This window comes from Octopus sinensis, linkage group LG2 (assembly GCF_006345805.1).
Source record: "Octopus sinensis linkage group LG2, ASM634580v1, whole genome shotgun sequence".
Classification (NCBI taxonomy): Eukaryota; Metazoa; Mollusca; class Cephalopoda; order Octopoda; family Octopodidae; genus Octopus; species Octopus sinensis.
Window position 1 is genome coordinate 182,514,262 of NC_042998.1, and position 19,575 is coordinate 182,533,836.

At 31.4% G+C, this 19,575-nt stretch overlaps 1 protein-coding gene across 1 annotated transcript in view; it reads right to left on the reverse strand.

The window, feature by feature from the left end:
* The window catches only part of LOC118762221, a 162,601-nt gene that overhangs the window by 34,325 nt on the left and 108,701 nt on the right, over positions 1-19,575 (reverse strand). The window contains exons 32-35 of the mRNA XM_036500766.1: positions 13,598-13,651; positions 2,898-2,951; positions 2,197-2,250; positions 468-515 (exon numbers count right to left, since the gene is read on the reverse strand). Of these exons, the coding sequence (XP_036356659.1) occupies positions 468-515; positions 2,197-2,250; positions 2,898-2,951; positions 13,598-13,651 (210 nt within the window). The remainder of the gene's footprint in view (positions 1-467; positions 516-2,196; positions 2,251-2,897; positions 2,952-13,597; positions 13,652-19,575) is intronic.

Here is a 19,575-nt window from a genome sequence, read left to right on the forward strand (position 1 = left end):
GAACTTGCTTTTGTGAGTAAATGCACATGATAATCTGGATAAGCTATGGCTTTCAGAAAAAGAAATCAACCTGTTAATTCACTCATTACAAATATAACTGTGAGTGGAACAGCAAAAGTAGACAAGACTGTTCTTAGGGGTAAAACATGATAGTGTTTTTGTTATCTACATTCCTACAATGAGACTTTGTATTTTTGTTAGAAACCTGTTCCTTTTTCAGATGAAGATTTCATATACTTAAAAATAGAACATACATACATACATACATACATACATACATACATACATACATACATACATACATATATTCATATATATATATATACATACATACACGCACATATATACGCACATATATACATACATAAACACACACATACATATACATACATTCATATGTAAGATACATGTATGTATGTATACAAAATCTCTTCCTCCAACCAAGTCAATGTGTTTAATATAGTTACCCTGGGAGGAGTGACTGCGAGGTAGTCGGAATATTTTGTCTTTCGTTGCTATAAGAAAAAAGAAACAAGATTGATCTCTGATTGTGTTAACATAATTAATACATTTCACAATTTCAAATGATATAGCATAAAATGATTAATATAAAACTTCTTAAAACGTTTTGAGTTTGCTGAAATAAATCCCGATTGTATGCATGTTATCAATTAGTGGTAAACTGCAAAACTCTGAGTTATAACAAGGATTACTTTTAGCATTGCAATAAATATTTTTCACTCGCCATTAGCAATGTGCACTTTTCTTGTTATTAACTCCAACATACATTGAGATTCCTATTGATTAATTTTTTATTTTATTATGCAGAGTTTGTGTGCATTTTGTGTCTGAAATGATTTAATGAGCACAAATAATTACAAATGAATATTTTAGGGGTAAGTTATTTTCTTCAAGTACCTTCTCAGGTACCCAAGGGAACTATCTCATCTCTATTAAGATTTATGTATTGTGATTTATATGATTGAGAATTTGGAAAGTTCTATTTACTTAGTACATTTAAGAATTTGTGTAATCTATAACTATTTTATTAGATTAATTGATTCTGTTTCTAAGTGTGAAACCTCTCTAATCCATGGAAGCTTTTTTTTCTAAACCCAAATATATTATGAAGCCATGAGTATGTTTGTACACTTTATACAAAAGAAGTCATTAACATTAATCCTTTTATTAAATATTTAGTTTTCTCCCACAGACACTTTATATAAAGCTTTTATTACATAATTGTTTATTATTCAGTGAGTAATTGAGAGAATATTACCCCTATCTAGTACAATACAATGTTAAGGTTAGCTATATATGCCTAGATATTACAGACTCAAAAAAAAAATCTTCCACTAAAACCAGAGCCTCACAAAGACCACCGACTTCTTCAGTCTGGACACTACTGCAAAAATACAACAAAATGGCCTTTTAACGGAAAATGCCAATTGAACTGTAGCTTTAAACATTACATAGAGCTACAGTAAAACAGTAGCTGATATTGTTAAGGCATTTATAATGTTTACAGAGAACAGATTTAAATTCTGCAGATTCTGGATCACAATCAAATCAACTTCACTGTCACAATACTTCAGGCAGCACAAAATTTAATAAATAAACACACAATGGGATATTGGTAAAGATAGACCACAGGATTCAGATAATAACATTTATATCAGAGAAAAATCCCCACAAAATAATAACATATAATACATAAAAAAGAAGTGAACTTGTTATGAAATCCACAGAATAAAAAAAGTTCCTCTTCAATGAATATGAAATATAATGTGTTTTCAATGTTATAATGATAAGTCTTTCCCTTGTAAAAAGTTTGATGTATTTTTACAAGAAATATGATAACCTTGTTATTATGTTAGATTTAACAGTTTCTATCTATCAAGATACATACGTACATACATACATACATACATACATACATACATACATACATACAGACATACATACATACATACATGCAGACAGACAGGCATACATACATACATACATACATACATACATACATACATACATACATGCATGCATGCATGCATGCATACATACATACATACATACATACATGCATGCATGCATACATACATACATACATATAATACACACATACAAATATATATATGCATGTGTATTTGTGTGGATATTTAATTCTTAAACCGAGGTCAACATGTCCAAAGTAATTACCTTTTCAAATAGTGTTGGCACATACTTGCTATATTTAGGAGATGGGCTCCTTTCCTGTAAAATTAAATAAAATCAGATACATTATTTTATTGAAATAATTTTTCAAAACAAATCATTTTTATTGTGTTAAAAGAACTCATGAATGTATACATACACAATAATAAAACTATACTCTAGGCAAAAAACGAGTTTGATATCTGATGACAGTTTGCCTCAAGGTGAACATGAAAATTAGAGCTATGATGAGTTATCAGTTACTGACTGGTGAGTACAGATATGAAAGGAGAACAAATCCAAGGCAAGTGATACAAATGGAAGGAAACTATGGAAGAGGTCCAATGTCAAAAATGTGGAAAGGAATGGAGAAGGCAGATCTGAAGATACTGAATCATACAAAGATAAACAACAACCATGATAAATGAAAGTGGAAGTGCATTGCTCAGTGGTTAGCGTGTTGGACTCATGATTGTATGATTGTGGTTTCGATTCTTGGACTGGGATGCATTGTATTCTTAAGCAAAACACTTCATTTCCTTTTGCTTAAGTCCACTCAGGTGGTTAAAATGATATAATAATAAGCCTTTCCCTTGTAAAAGATTTGATACATTTTTACAAGAAGTATGATGGCCTTGTTAATATATATTACAAAAAAGAAGAATATTTGCTTACTAAACCCAGGTCAACATGCCCAAAGTAATTACCGTTTCAAATTCTGTCACCTCAATTCTGCTAGATTTAGGAGTTTGGACCATTTCCTGTAAGATTAAATGAAATCAGAAACATTATTGTATTAAAATAATAAATTTTCAAAACAAATCATTTCTAATTTGTTAAAAGAACTCATGAATGTATACAGATATATATATATATAGATAGATAGATGATAAAGGTTAAAATACAAAAGCCATAATGGTAACAATGTTTAGTCTCAACATTACAATAATTACACTGCACTTTTACTGTGAGCACATTTCCCCTTGTACGGAAACTAAAACTAACAAATACACATATGCACACATAGTACATACAGACACTCCCATACACATATACTCACACACACACACTTTGCATAAGAATTTAAAATGGTCTTCATTCAGTAATTAATTCATCCACATATTTACAACATCATAATCTTATCTTCAAGATTATGTGTTGTTGGCACTACTTTTATAGTAAGAAGGGGTTATTCAATTTTGACTGTTAAATTTTGTCATCAATCAAAAGTTTACAACGCAAACAGTCAAAATTCAAATTTTGGCAGTAACATTACTCTAAAGTGGTAGCAACACATTCCAGCATCTCTTCATTCTGAAGATGAGGCCATGAAGTTCTAGGAACGAACTGAAAGGAAATTCTATGAAAATATGAAAAAGAACTTGATAAAAAAAATGTGCCACATAAAAAGCACTTGTGCTGGTATCACGTAAAAAGCACACATGCTGCTGCCATGTAAGACCTACCATGATGGAGTCACATAAAAAGTACCTACACTGGTGTCTTGTAAAGAGCCCTCGCTACATTCTGTAAAGTGGTTGGCATTAACAGTAACATCCAGCTATAGAAATCATGCTAAAATAAACAATTGAAGTCAGGTGCGGCTCTTCAGATTGCTAGCTCCTGTCAAACCATTCAACACATGCCAGCATGGAAAACGGATTTTAAATGACTTGTTTAGTTTATTTCTTCAGATTTTCTATAGAAATTATAGTCAGCCCTGATTTTGCTCCAACATTTCTTGAGATCGAAGATGAAAACGGATAGTGGGCATACATGAAATATTTCAGGAAGTTTTCCTTTCATCAGCACCCAGCCAACCTATAAATCATCCATGAACAAATTGATTAAACAGCTACTAAATACAGCAGTGTAACTTTACACAATATACCAATTATCAAAAAACATTTGTGAAGCTGGTGCATAAATATTAATGACGTATTATTAATGTCAAAACAAAATTAGTGGTGGCTATAATTTCTATAGAAAATCTGTAGGGATAACTTTAACGAGTGATGTAATAGTTAACACAGCAGAACAGAGACTTATAAAAACATTAGATATAATTTGTAGTATATCATGGTCACATAATGAAATACAGTGTCCCTACACATCATTAATATGAACATCATATATATGTATGTATGTATTATATGTAAGTATATGTATGTGTGCATATATATATATATATATATATATATATATATATATATATATAGACCGGAGCTTAAAATAAAGTATATATATATATATACATATACATATATACATAGAGAGAGAGAAAGCGAGAGAGAGGTAGGCAGTCAGGATTTGCATAAGAAATTTTTATTTAGCTCTTTTGTCCTTTTGAGATTTTTATCAACACACTAAATAAATATTCGGTATCCAAATACTACCTCCATTTTTTTTTATATACATACATACATGCTTTTATGTGTACATACATACATATGATATATATCATGTATATATATATATATATATATATTATATATATATATATATATATAGACCGGAGCTTAAAATAAAGTATATATATATATATACATATACATATATACATAGAGAGAGAGAAAGCGAGAGAGAGGTAGGCAGTCAGGATTTGCATAAGAAATTTTTATTTAGCTCTTTTGTCCTTTTGAGATTTTTATCAACACACTAAATAAATATTCGGTATCCAAATACTACCTCCATTTTTTTTTAATATACATACATACATGCTTTTATGTGTACATACATACATATGATATATATCATGTATATATATATATATATATATATACATACATACATGCATACATACATACATATATGTATATAGATATCTACCTCATATGTGGGCAATTCTTTCTTTGGGTGTGCTTGTGGATCTGTTAGCTAACTCCTCATACATTGTTTAATCAATTTCAATGAAACTTGACACGTGAGGAGAACTCATGTCTAGAAACCTCATGGCATACTCAAACTGTTGAAAAATTGACAGAAGGGCCCCTGGAAGAAATCCTTATATATAAACAAGGGAAATAACCCATTCATTTACCTAAATTATTGGTAAAAAGGAAATTGAGTATGCTTATTTCTTAGTATTTGAACTGTTAGAGTTATTTTAACAATTTATCCAGTACAGCCTTAAACAAGTAAATAGTATTTTACTAAACAATAAATCAACTTATTTCGGTTAGTGACTTATTCACGAATATATCAACACCACCACCCCTGAGGGTAATATTCTCAAGGAATGCACGAAAGCCTTTTCAGAGTTATTTACTTAAATTGTTATCTCAAATTTGATTAGCCTGTTATTATGTAACATTCCACGACTATAGAATAATATACTTTATATAGTATTTATCTTCTTATTTGTTCTATATACTCTGGGAATGCATTAAAGCCCTTTTTCGGGCTACTTTATTTGAATTCTTACTATCCGATAACTAATTTCATGTTATTGCATAACTTACTTCACAATTTGGGTATTCGTAATTTATTTAGAAGTCCTAAAATCAAGATCCTGTGTAAGAGAGTTCAGTATTCTCTATAGATGCACAAAAACCGTTTTAAGGGATACATAATTTGTATCGCTGTTATTGGATTACATATAATACATCAAAAAGAAGTGAACTTGTTATGAAATCCACAGAATAAAACAAGAGTTCCTCTTTAGCGAATATGAAATATAATGTGTTTTCAATGTATAATGATAAATCATTCCCTTGTAAAGATTCTGATATATTTTGTACAAGAAATACGGTGGCCCTGTTAACATGTTGAATTAGCAGTTTTATCTATTATGATAGACATATACATACATACACATACATACACACACACATACACACACACATACATACACACATACATACACACACATACATACATACATACATACATACATACATATATTATACTTATACAAATAGATGCATGTGTACTAAAGAAGATATTGCTTCCTAAACCGAGGTCAACATGTCCAAAGTAATTACCATTTCAAATTCTGTTGACTCATTTTGCTAGATCTAGGTAGTGGGCCCATTGGCTGTAAAATTGAATAAAATCAGAAACATATTGTATTAAAATAATAAATTTTCAAAACAAATCATCTTAATTTGTAAAAGAACTCATGAATGTATACAGATATATAATATATAGATAGATAGATGATAAAGGTTAAAATACAAAAGCCATAATGGTAACAATGTTTAGTCTCAACATTACAATAAATACACTGCACTTTTACTGTGAGCACATTTCCTCTTGTACGGAAACTAAAACTAACAAATACACATATGCACACATAGTACATACAGACACTCCCATACACATATACTCACACACACACCCACACACACACACTTTGCATAAGAATTTAAATGGTCTTCATTCAGTAATTAATTCATCCACATATTTACAACATCATAATCTTATCTTCAAGATTATGTGTGTTGGCACTACTTTTATAGTAAGAAGGGGTAATTCAATTTTGACTGTTAAATTTTGTCATCAATCAAAAGTTTACAACGCAAACAGTCAAAATTCAAATTTTGGCAGTAACATTACTCTAAAGTGGTAGCAACACATCCAGCATCTCTTCATTCTGAAGATGAGGCCATGAAGTTCTAGGAACGAACTGAAAGGAAATTTATGAAAATATGAAAAAGAACTTGATAAAAAAAATGTGCCACATAAAAAGCACTTGTGCTGGTATCACGTAAAAAGCACACATGCTGCTGCCATGTAAGACCTACCATGATGGAGTCACATAAAAAGTACCTACACTGGTGTCTTGTAAAGAGCCCTCGCTACATTCTGTAAAGTGGTTGGCATTAGCAAGAACATCCAGCTATAGAAATCATGCTAAAATAAACAATTGAAGTCAGGTGCAGCTCTTCAGATTGCTAGCTCCTGTCAAACCATTCAACACATGCCAGCATGGAAAACGGATTTTAAATGACTTGTTTAGTTTATTTCTTCAGATTTTCTATATAAATTATAGTCAGCCCTGATTTTGCTCCAACATTTCTTGAGATCGAAGATGAAAACGGATAGTGGGCATACATGAAATATTTCAGGAAGTTTTCCTCTTTCATCAGCACCCAGCCAACCTATAAATCATCCATGAACAAATTGATTATTAAACAGCTACTAAATACAGCTGTGTAACTTTACACAATATACCAATTATCAACAAACATTTGTGAAGCGTGCATAAATATTAATGACGCATTATTAAGTCAAAACAAAATTAGTGGTGGCTATAATTTCTATAGAAAATCTGTAGGGATAACTTTAACGAGTGATGTAATAGTTAACACAGCAGAACAGAGACTTATAAAAACATTAGATATAATTGTAGTATATCATGGTCACATAATGAAATACAGTGTCCCTACACATCATTAATATGGACATCATATATGTATGTATGTATTATATGTAAGTATATGTATGTGTGCATATATATATATATGTATATATAGATAAGAAAGTTTGTTTGGTAAAGCACGTGGGTGAATATATAAGAAAATAGTAAAGTGTGAAAAAACGACAGAAGGCTTAAATGTTAAAAAATATATATATTTGTGTCAAAATGTCTGGAGAATATTGGAAAAATTTTTTTTTTTTTTTTCCTTTCCTTAAAATGACATAATTTTAAAAATTTTTAAAGAAAAAATCACTCACTACCTCCCCTTATTTAGAAATCTCCTGGAAATAAAAACAACGATAATTCCATGCAATATAAACATAACGTCACAAGAAATTTGAAAAGCTACATGCGAAACCGGTAATTTCTTTAAAAATTTTTTAAATTATGTCATTTTAAGGAAAGGAAAAAAAAAAAAAATTTTCCAATATTCTCCAGACATTTTGACACAAATATATATATATTTTTTAACATTTTAGCCTTCTGTCGTTTTTTCACACTTTACTATTTTCTTTATATATTCACCCACGTGCTTTACCAAACAAACTTTCTTATCTATATATTAAACACATGAGAACGAAAATGCCACAGAAGTCAAACACCTCGGACAAAACCTTAAATGAGGACATACTCAAGAACTGAAAAATATTAATTCACAGCTTCTTAACCTGAACAACAAAATTGAGGAATCAAACTTACTCGCCCGGGAAAGTAAAAGTAAAAGCAATGAAGATGCAACCCGTTACACTGACCAGGTGAGTAAGGATCTACACAACTGTATATACAACACTGAACTCAATTTTCATCAACAAATCCGAAAATAATACACAGGCACCTAATGAAACACAGCAGGACACCATACGCACCCAAACCAACCCAACAAAAAGAAAAATAGGAAACGTTTGGAATAAAACTGCACAACAGAAAACTCACCTACTGGAACATGATAAAAAATTCCAACAAAGCAGATATCTACGAGGGATGGATAAACTCAACACCAATTATCCTCCCACGCAAATTCCAGATAAAATTAATTCCTAACGAGCCTGACGGACAGAGATCTATTAGAGAAAAGTCAGCTCTGTTCAATTTTAAATCAGAAATAGAGCTTCTAAGACTCAGGGCCTCCACAAATGAAGAAAAACTTAAAAGCATAGACGAGGAGATGCACAATCTAATACTAAAATATACCGAGGGACAACCCCTCGATAATACATTGGATCACTGGAAGGATTCCTGTGAGAGAGAAGAGAGAAATTCTCTCCTACGCTGGGAGAAAAACATGGACTTCTTCCAAAAATATAGTGAAACCTTCAAAAATGAATTGGGTACAAATAATCCCTTCCTTAAGAAAATTACAATAAATAAAAAAGAAAAACTAACAACCCACGAACAACCCCCAACTATCCTCCATACACTAAAAACAGAAATCACCCACAACCAACCTTTACAAACCACGCTAGACCTAACAGGGAACTAGCTGAAAGAGGACGCATCTATGAAAGAAATTACACCAAAAACAGAACAAACAACAACATCCTAATACCAGACCCAACCACCATACAGCACAATACGACACTAGGATAAGAAATACACCACACACAAATCACTACTACCCCATGAACCAAAACTACTGGTCCCCACTAAACACAAGACAAATGCAAAGAAACACTATGTCAAGCAACATCCCACATACAAGAAGTTCGAAACAAAAATATTCCCCATACAGAAATTTACACACACCACAAGCATTAACAACCATAGATTCCCCCACACACACAACGATCGGAGGCAACAATACCACCACTCCCCCGACCAAATACCACACAACCTCACAGACAACTCATACAAACAAAATTACACCCAACATTTTTTAGCCAGGGACCAGGGACACCAGGACACAGGCTGGAACCTAGTAATAAGGAAAACCGAAGATAATCAATCTTTCAACCAAACCTCTTTCTAACATAAAAATTGACATCCTCGCAAAAGGCTCAAATTTACACCAACTCCACGCAGAGCAAACCTAAATGAACTCAAGGATAATATAACAGAATTTTGCAGAAAATTAAGACTAGCAGAAGCATCAAACAGTTTCAATACTGAAGATGAATCACTAGTCAAGAACAAAAGTGAACACATCCCACACAGAGGAAGAAATAAAGATCTTGACGAATTCTGTAACCACATTGAGAACTTCCCCTACCATACTATACATAAACAGAAAGCTAACCCAAATTTTAACACTACACAATGGAAAGAACTGATAGAACTCCAAAATGATGAAGATATAACCATTAAGGAAGCGGACAAGGGAAATGCAGTTGTAATAATGGATACATCATACTACAGAAATCTTGTAATTTCCTTGCTTGATGAAGACCTACATTATGAAAAAATTACCAACTACACCCCACAAAAAATAATGAAAACTCTATCTTCACTAATTAAAACCCATGAAAAGGAACTGACAACCAAAGAGATTGATTTCCTAACAAACTTTAAATGCAAACCTAGCCTTTTCTATGGTCTGCCAAAAATTCATAAAAGTCAAATTATAAATGAAACCATTAAAAAATCACCAAAGACATACATACACCTAATCCGGGGGACCTAAAACTACGACCCATTGTAGCTGGCCCAACCTGTGAAACACACAGACTAAGTCTACTTATGGACATCCTCTTGAAACCCTTCCTTAAACATATCGATAGCCATATCAGAGATGACTTAGATATGTTAAACCACCTCCCAAAAAAAACCAAGGAAGAAACAATCCTGGTTTCATTTGATGTAGTCAACTTGTATACCAGTATTCCTCATAATTATGGACTGGAGGCAATACAATTCTGGTTAGACCAATTTCTGGAAGAAATACCAAAAAGGATCAGTAAGGAATTCATTACTAAATCAATTGAATTCATCCTACACAATAACCACTTCATGTTTGACAATACATTTTACCGTCAAAAATCCGGAATTGCTATGGGTACAAGGGCAGCACCAGTCATTGCGAACTTAACAATGGGATACATGGAAATAATCATTTACCAGGAATCTCTATCAATCTTTGGAAACTCCCTCTCTCAATACATAAAAGAGAATTGGAAACGATTCCTAGACGATTGTTTCATTCTCTGGAATGAAAACATAGATAAACTCCTAAAATTTAAAAACCTATTGAACAGCATAAACCCAAATATACAGTTCACAATGGAATACAACCAAAAGGAGCTCCCGTTCTTGGATATACTAATTAAAAAAATTAACCTTAAAATAGAAACAGACATTTTTTACAAAGCCACAGACGCCAAACAATACCTTCTTTTTAATTCATGCCACCCAAGACACACTAAAACAAACATCCCCTTCAACCTTGCAAGAAGGATATGCACAATAGTGTCAGAACAAAATACCAGGAACTTTAGACTGCAAGAACTCAAAAACACCCTAATTGACAGACATTACCCAGCTCAACTCATAGAGGATGGGATCAGACGTGCAACAGAAATCAACATAGAAACTTTAAGAAAAGTTCAACACAACAACACACCTTCCCCGAAAATACTACCTTACATATCTACATACAACCCCAGAAACAAAGAAGCCTTCACCATCATCACCAGAGATTTACCAATACTTCATAAAAACCCAAAATTAAAGGAAATTCTAAACATACACCAAATCATTAAAAGCTACAAACAGCCTAAATCACTTAAAAAGATTCTCACAAAGGCAAAATTGTCTTCTAAAATTACGGATGCAAAAGTAAAAAAATGTGGTAGATCGAACTGTGCAACATGTCCTAACCTATTGGAAGGATCAGAATTCTTCTTTAAAGAGGGACAGAAATTTAAGATCAAATCTAACTTTACTTGTGCCTCTGAAAACATAATTTATGTATTAAATGCTCGGGCTGCCACCAAGACTACGTGGGTTCCATGGGACTATCACTCAGGCGCAGATGCACACTGCATCGACAACAGATTGCATTCCCAGAATATAGAATGATACCTTTTAGTGAGCACATTGAGAAATGCGCAAAGCAACTACTGCCACAATTTTTAATCTTCCCATTTTACCAATGTGCTTTCGGATCATCAACACAAATGAGACTGAACAAGGAAACATTCTTCATTGAAAAGTACAAACCCAGACTCAACCATCCGAACATACTGACACAGAGAAATTAACAAGGAAAAGGGAAAAAAAAATTTTTAAGCGATTATCTCCCCTACACCGGAAAAAATCACTCACTACCTCCCCTTATTTAGAAATCTCCTGGAAATAAAAACAACGATAATTCCATGCAATAAAACATAACGTCACAAGAAATTTGAAAAGCTACACGCGAAACCGGTAATTTCTTAAAAAATTTTTTAAATTATGTCATTTTAAGGAAACGAAAAAAAAATTTTTCCAATATTCTCCAGACATTTTGACACAAATATATATATTTTTTAACATTTAAGCCTTCTGTCGTTTTTTCACACTTTACTATTTTCTTATATGTATATATATATATACATATATATATAGAGAGAAAGAGAGAGAGAGGTAGGCAGTCAGGATTTGCATAAGAAATTTTTATTTAGCTCTTTTGTCCTTTTGAGATTTTTATCAACACACTAAATAAATAGTCGGTATCCAAATACTACCTCCATTTTTATTTAATATACATACATACATGCTTTTATGTGTACATACATACATATGATATATATCATGTATATATATATATATATTATATATATTATATATTATATATATAATATACTACATACATACATACATGCATACATACATACATATATGTATATAGATAACTACCTCATATGTGGGCAATTCTTTCTTTGGGTGTGCTTGTGGATCTGTTAGCTAACTTCTCATACATGTTTTATCAATTTCAATGAAACTTGACACGTCAGGAGAACTCATGTCTAGAAACCTCATGGCATACTCAAACTGTTGAAAAATTGACAGAAGGGCCCCTGGAAGGAATCCTTATATATAACAAGGGAAATAACCCATTCATTTACCTAAATTATTTGGTAAAAAGGAAATTGAGTATGCTTATTTCTTAGTATTTGAACTGTTAGAGTTATTTTAACAATTTATCCAGTACAGCCTTTAAACAAGTAAATAGTATTTTACTAAACAATAAATCAACTTATTTCGGTTAGTGACTTATACACGAATATATCAACACCACCACCCCTGAGGGTAATATTCTCAAGGAATGCACGAAAGCCCTTTTCAGAGTTATTTACTTTAAATTGTTATCTCAAATTTAATTAGCCTGTTATTATGTAACATGCTTCACGATTATAGAATAATATACTTTATTAGAATTTCCTTTTATGTTCTATATACTCTGGGAATGCATTAAAGCCCTTTTTCGGGCTACTTTATTTGAATTCTTACTATCCGAAAACTAATTTCATGTTATTGCATAACTTACTTCAGAATTTGGGTATTCATAATTTATTTAGAAGTCCTAAATTCAAGATCCTGTGTAAGAGAGTTCAGTATTCTCTATAGATGCACAAAAACCATTTTAAGGGATACATAATTTGTATCGCTGTTATTGGATTACATATAATACATCAAAAAGAAGTGAACTTGTTATGAAATCCACAGAATAAAACAAGAGTTCCTCTTTAGCGAATATGAAATATAATGTGTTTTCAATGTTATAATGATAAATCATTCCCTTGTAAAGATTCTGATATATTTTTGTACAAGAAATATGGTGGCCCTGTTAACATGCTGAATTTAGCAGTTTTATCTATCATGATAGACATATACATACATACACATACATACACACACACATACACACACACATACATACACACATACATACACACACATACATACATACATACATACATACATATATTATACTTATACAAATATAGATGCATGTGTACTAAAGAAGATATTTGCTTCCTAAACCGAGGTCAACATGTCCAAAGTAATTACCATTTCAAATTCTGTTGACTCATGTTTGCTAGATCTAGGTAGTGGGCCCATTGGCTGTAAAATTAAATAAAATCAGAAACATTATTGTATTAAAATAATAAATTTTCAAAACAAATCATTTCTAATTTGTTAAAAGAACTCATGAATGTATACAGATATATATATATATAGATAGATAGATGATAAAGGTTAAAATACAAAAGCCATAATGGTAACAATGTTTAGTCTCAACATTACAATAAATACACTGCACTTTTACTGTGAGCACATTTCCTCTTGTACGGAAACTAAAACTAACAAATACACATATGCACACATAGTACATACAGACACTCCCATACACATATACTCACACACACACCCACACACAACACTTTGCATAAGAATTTAAAATGGTCTTCATTCAGTAATTAATTCATCCACATATTTACAACATCATAATCTTATCTTCAAGATTATGTTTGTTGGCACTACTTTTATAGTAAGAAGGGGTAATTCAATTTTGACTGTTAAATTTTGTCATCAATCAAAAGTTTACAACGCAAACAGTCAAAATTCAAATTTTGGCAGTAACATTACTCTAAAGTGGTAGCAACACATCCAGCATCTCTTCATTCTGAAGATGAGGCCATGAAGTTCTAGGAACGAACTGAAAGGAAATTCTATGAAAATATGAAAAAGAACTTGATAAAAAAAATGTGCCACATAAAAAGCACTTGTGCTGGTATCACGTAAAAAGCACACATGCTGCTGCCATGTAAGACCTACCATGATGGAGTCACATAAAAAGTACCTACACTGGTGTCTTGTAAAGAGCCCTCGCTACATTCTGTAAAGTGGTTGGCATTAGCAAGAACATCCAGCTATAGAAATCATGCTAAAATAAACAATTGAAGTCAGGTGCAGCTCTTCAGATTGCTAGCTCCTGTCAAACCATTCAACACATGCCAGCATGGAAAACGGATTTTAAATGACTTGTTTAGTTTATTTCTTCAGATTTTCTATAGTAATTATAGTCAGCCCTGATTTTGCTCCAACATTTCTTGAGATCGAAGATGAAAACGGATAGTGGGAATACATGAAATATTTCAGGAATTTTTCCTCTTTCATCAGCACCCAGCCAACCCATAAATCATCCATGAACAAATTGATTAAACAGCTACTAAATACAGCTGTGTAACTTTACACAATATACCAATTATCAAAAAACATTTGTGAAGCTGCTGCATAAATATTAATGACGTATTATTAATGTCAAAACAAAATTAGTGGTGGCTATAATTTCTATAGAAAATCTGTAGGGATAACTTTAACGAGTGATGTAATAGTTAACACAGCAGAACAGAGACTTATAAAAACATTAGATATAATTTGTAGTATATCATGGTCACATAATGAAATACAGTGTCCCTACACATCATTAATATGGACATCATATATATGTATGTATGTATTATATGTAAGTATATGTATGTGTGCATATATATATATATATATATATATATATACACATATATATATATATAGAGAGAGAGAGAGAAAGAGAGAGAGAGATAGGCTGTCAGGATTTGCATAAGAAATTTTTATTTAGCTCTTTTGTCCTTTTGAGATTTTTATCAACACACTAAATAAATAGTCCGTATCCAAATACTACCTCCATTTCTTTTTAATATATAAAATCTGTACATCACCTCAAATATACATACATACATGCTTTTATGTGTACATACATACATATGATATATATCATGTGTATATATATATATATATATATATATATATACATACATACATGCATACATACATACATATATGTATATAGATATCTACATCATATGTGGCCAATTCTTTCTTTGGGTGTGCTTGTGGATCTGTTAGCTAATTCCTCATACATTGTTTAATCAATTTCAATGAAACTTGACACGTGAGGAGAACTCATGTCTAGAAACCTCATGGCATACTCAAAACGTTGAAAAATTGACAGAAGGGCCCCTGGAAGGAATCCTTATATATAAACAAGGGAAATAACCCATTCATTTACCTAAATTATTTGGTAAAAAGGAAATTGAGTATGCTTATTTCTTAGTATTTGAACTGTTAGAATTATTTTAACAATTTATCCAGTACAGCCTTTAAACAAGTAAATAGTATTTTACTAAACAATAAATCAACTTATTTCGGTTAGTGACTTATTCACGAATATATCAACACCACCACCCCTGAGGGTAATATTCTCAAGGAATGCACGAAAGCCCTTTTCAGAGTTATTTACTTTAAATTGTTATCTCAAATTTGATTAGCCTGTTATTATGTAACATGCTTCACGACTATAGAATAATATACTTTATTAGTATTTGCTTCTATGTTCTATATACTCTGGGAATGCATTAAAGCCCTTTTTCGGGCTACTTTATTTGAATTCTTACTATCCGATAACTAATTTCATGTTATTACATAACTTACTTCACAATTTGGGTATTTGTAATATATTTAGAAGTCCTAAAATCAAGATCCTGTGTAAGAGAGTTCAGTATTCTCTATAGATGCACAAAAACCGTTTTAAGGGATACATAATTTGTATTGCTGTTATTGGATTACATATAATACGTCAAAAAGAAGTGAACTTGTTATGAAATCCACAGAATAAAACAAGAGTTCCTCTTTAGCGAATATGAAATATAATGTGTTTTCAATGTTATAATGATAAATCATTCCCTTGTAAAGATTCTGATATATTTTTGTACAAGAAATATGGTGGCCCTGTTAACATGTTGAATTTAGCAGTTTTATCTATTATGATAGACATATACATACATACACATACATACACACACACATACACACACACATACATACACACATACATACACACACATACATACATACATACATACATACATACATATATTATACTTATACAAATATAGATGCATGTGTACTAAAGAAGATATTTGCTTACTAAACCGAGGTCAACATGCACAAAGTAATTACCGTTTCAAATTCTGTCACCTCAATTCTGCTAGATTTAGGAGTTTGGACCATTTCCTGTAAGATTAAATGAAATCAGAAACATTATTGTATTAAAATAATAAATTTTCAAAACAAATCATTTCTAATTTGTTAAAAGAACTCATGAATGTATACAGATATATATATATATAGATAGATAGATGATAAAGGTTAAAATACAAAAGCCATAATGGTAACAATGTTTAGTCTCAACATTACAATAAATACACTGCACTTTTACTGTGAGCACATTTCCTCTTGTACGGAAACTAAAACTAACAAATACACATATGCACAGAGTACAACACAGACACTCCCATACACATATACTCACACACACACCCACACACACACACTTTGCATAAGAATTTAAAATGGTCTTCATTCAGTAATTAATTCATCCACATATTTACAACATCATAATCTTATCTTCAAGATTATGTGTTGTTGGCACTACTTTTATAGTAAGAAGGGGTAATTCAATTTTGACTGTTAAATTTTGTCATCAATCAAAAGTTTACAACGCAAACAGTCACAATTCAAATTTTGGCAGTAACATTACTCTAAAGTGGTAGCAACACATTCCAGCATCTCTTCATTCTGAAGATGAGGCCATGAAGTTCTAGGAACGAACTGAAAGGAAATTCTATGAAAATATGAAAAAGAACTTGATAAAAAAAATGTGCCACATAAAAAGCACTTGTGCTGGTGTCACGTAAAAAGCACACATGCTGCTGCCATGTAAGACCTACCATGATGGAGTCACATAAAAAGTACCTACACTGGTGTCTTGTAAAGAGCCCTCGCTACATTCTGTAAAGTGGTTGGCATTAGCAAGAACATCCAGCTATAGAAATCATGCTAAAATAAACAATTGAAGTCAGGTGCGGCTCTTCAGATTGCTAGCTCCTGTCAAACCATTCAACACATGCCAGCATGGAAAACGGATTTTAAATGACTTGTTTAGTTTATTTCTTCAGATTTTCTATAGAAATTATAGTCAGCCCTGATTTTGCTCCAACATTTCTTGAGATCGAAGATGAAAACGGATAGTGGGAATACATGAAATATTTCAGGAATTTTTCGTCTTTCATCAGCACCCAGCCAACCTATAAATCATCCATGAACAAATTGATTAAACAGCTACTAAATACAGCAGTGTAACTTTACACAATATACCAATTATCAAAAAACATTTGTGAAGCTGGTGCATAAATATTAATGACGTATTATTAATGTCAAAACAAAATTAGTGGTGGCTATAATTTCTATAGAAAATCTGTAGGGATAACTTTAACGAGTGATGTAATAGTTAACACAGCAGAACAGAGACTTATAAAAACATTAGATATAATTTGTAGTATATCATGGTCACATAATGAAATACAGTGTCCCTACACATCATTAATATGAACATCATATATATGTATGTATGTATTATATGTAAGTATATGTATGTGTGCATATATATATATATATAATATATATATATATATAATATATATAGACCGGAGCTTAAAATAAAGTATATATATATATATATATATATACATATATACATAGAGAGAGAGAAAGCGAGAGAGAGGTAGGCAGTCAGGATTTGCATAAGAAATTTTTATTTAGCTCTTTTGTCCTTTTGAGATTTTTATCAACACACTAAATAAATATTCGGTATCCAAATACTACCTCCATTTTTTTTAATATACATACATACATGCTTTTATGTGTACATACATACATATGATATATATCATGTATATATATATATATATATATATATATACATACATACATGCATACATACATACATATATGTATATAGATATCTACCTCATATGTGGGCAATTCTTTCTTTGGGTGTGCTTGTGGATCTGTTAGCTAACTCCTCATACATTGTTTTATCAATTTCAATGAAACTTGACACGTGAGGAGAACTCATGTCTAGAAACCTCATGGCATACTCAAACTGTTGAAAAATTGACAGAAGGGCCCCTGGAAGGAATCCTTATATATAAACAAGGGAAATAACCCATTCATTTACCTAAATTATTTGGTAAAAAGGAAATTGAGTATGCTTATTTCTTAGTATTTGAACTGTTAGAGTTATTTTAACAATTTATCCAGTACAGCCTTTAAACAAGTAAATAGTATTTTACTAAACAATAAATCAACTTATTTCGGTTAGTGACTTATTCACGAATATATCAACACCACCACCCCTGAGGGTAATATTCTCAAGGAATGCATGAAAGCCCTTTTCAGAGTTATTTACTTTAAATTGTTATCTCAAATTTGATTAGCCTGTTATTATGTAACATGCTTCACGATTATAGAATAATATACTTTATTAGTATTTCCTTCTATGTTCTATATACTCTGGGAATGCATTAAAGCCCTTTTTCAAGGCTACTTTATTTGAATTCTTACTATCCGATAACTAATTTCATGTTATTGCATAACTTACTTCACAATTTGGGTATTCGTAATTTATTTAGAAGTCCTAAAATCAAGATGCTGTGTAAGAGAGTTCAGTATTCTCTATAGATGCACAAAAACCGTTTTAAGGGATACATAATTTGTATCGCTGTTATTGGATTACATATAATACATCAAAAAGAAGTGAACTTGTTATGAAATCCACAGAATAAAACAAGAGTTCCTCTTTAGCGAATATGAAATATAATGTGTTTTCAATGTTATAATGATAAATCATTCCCTTGTAAAGATTCTGATATATTTTTGTACAAGAAATATGGTGGCCCTGTTAACATGTTGAATTTAGCAGTTTTATCTATCATGATAGACATATACATACATACACATACATACACACACACATACACACACACATACATACACACATACATACACACACATACATACATACATACATACATACATACATACATACATACATACATATATTATACTTATACAAATATAGATGCATGTGTACTAAAGAAGATATT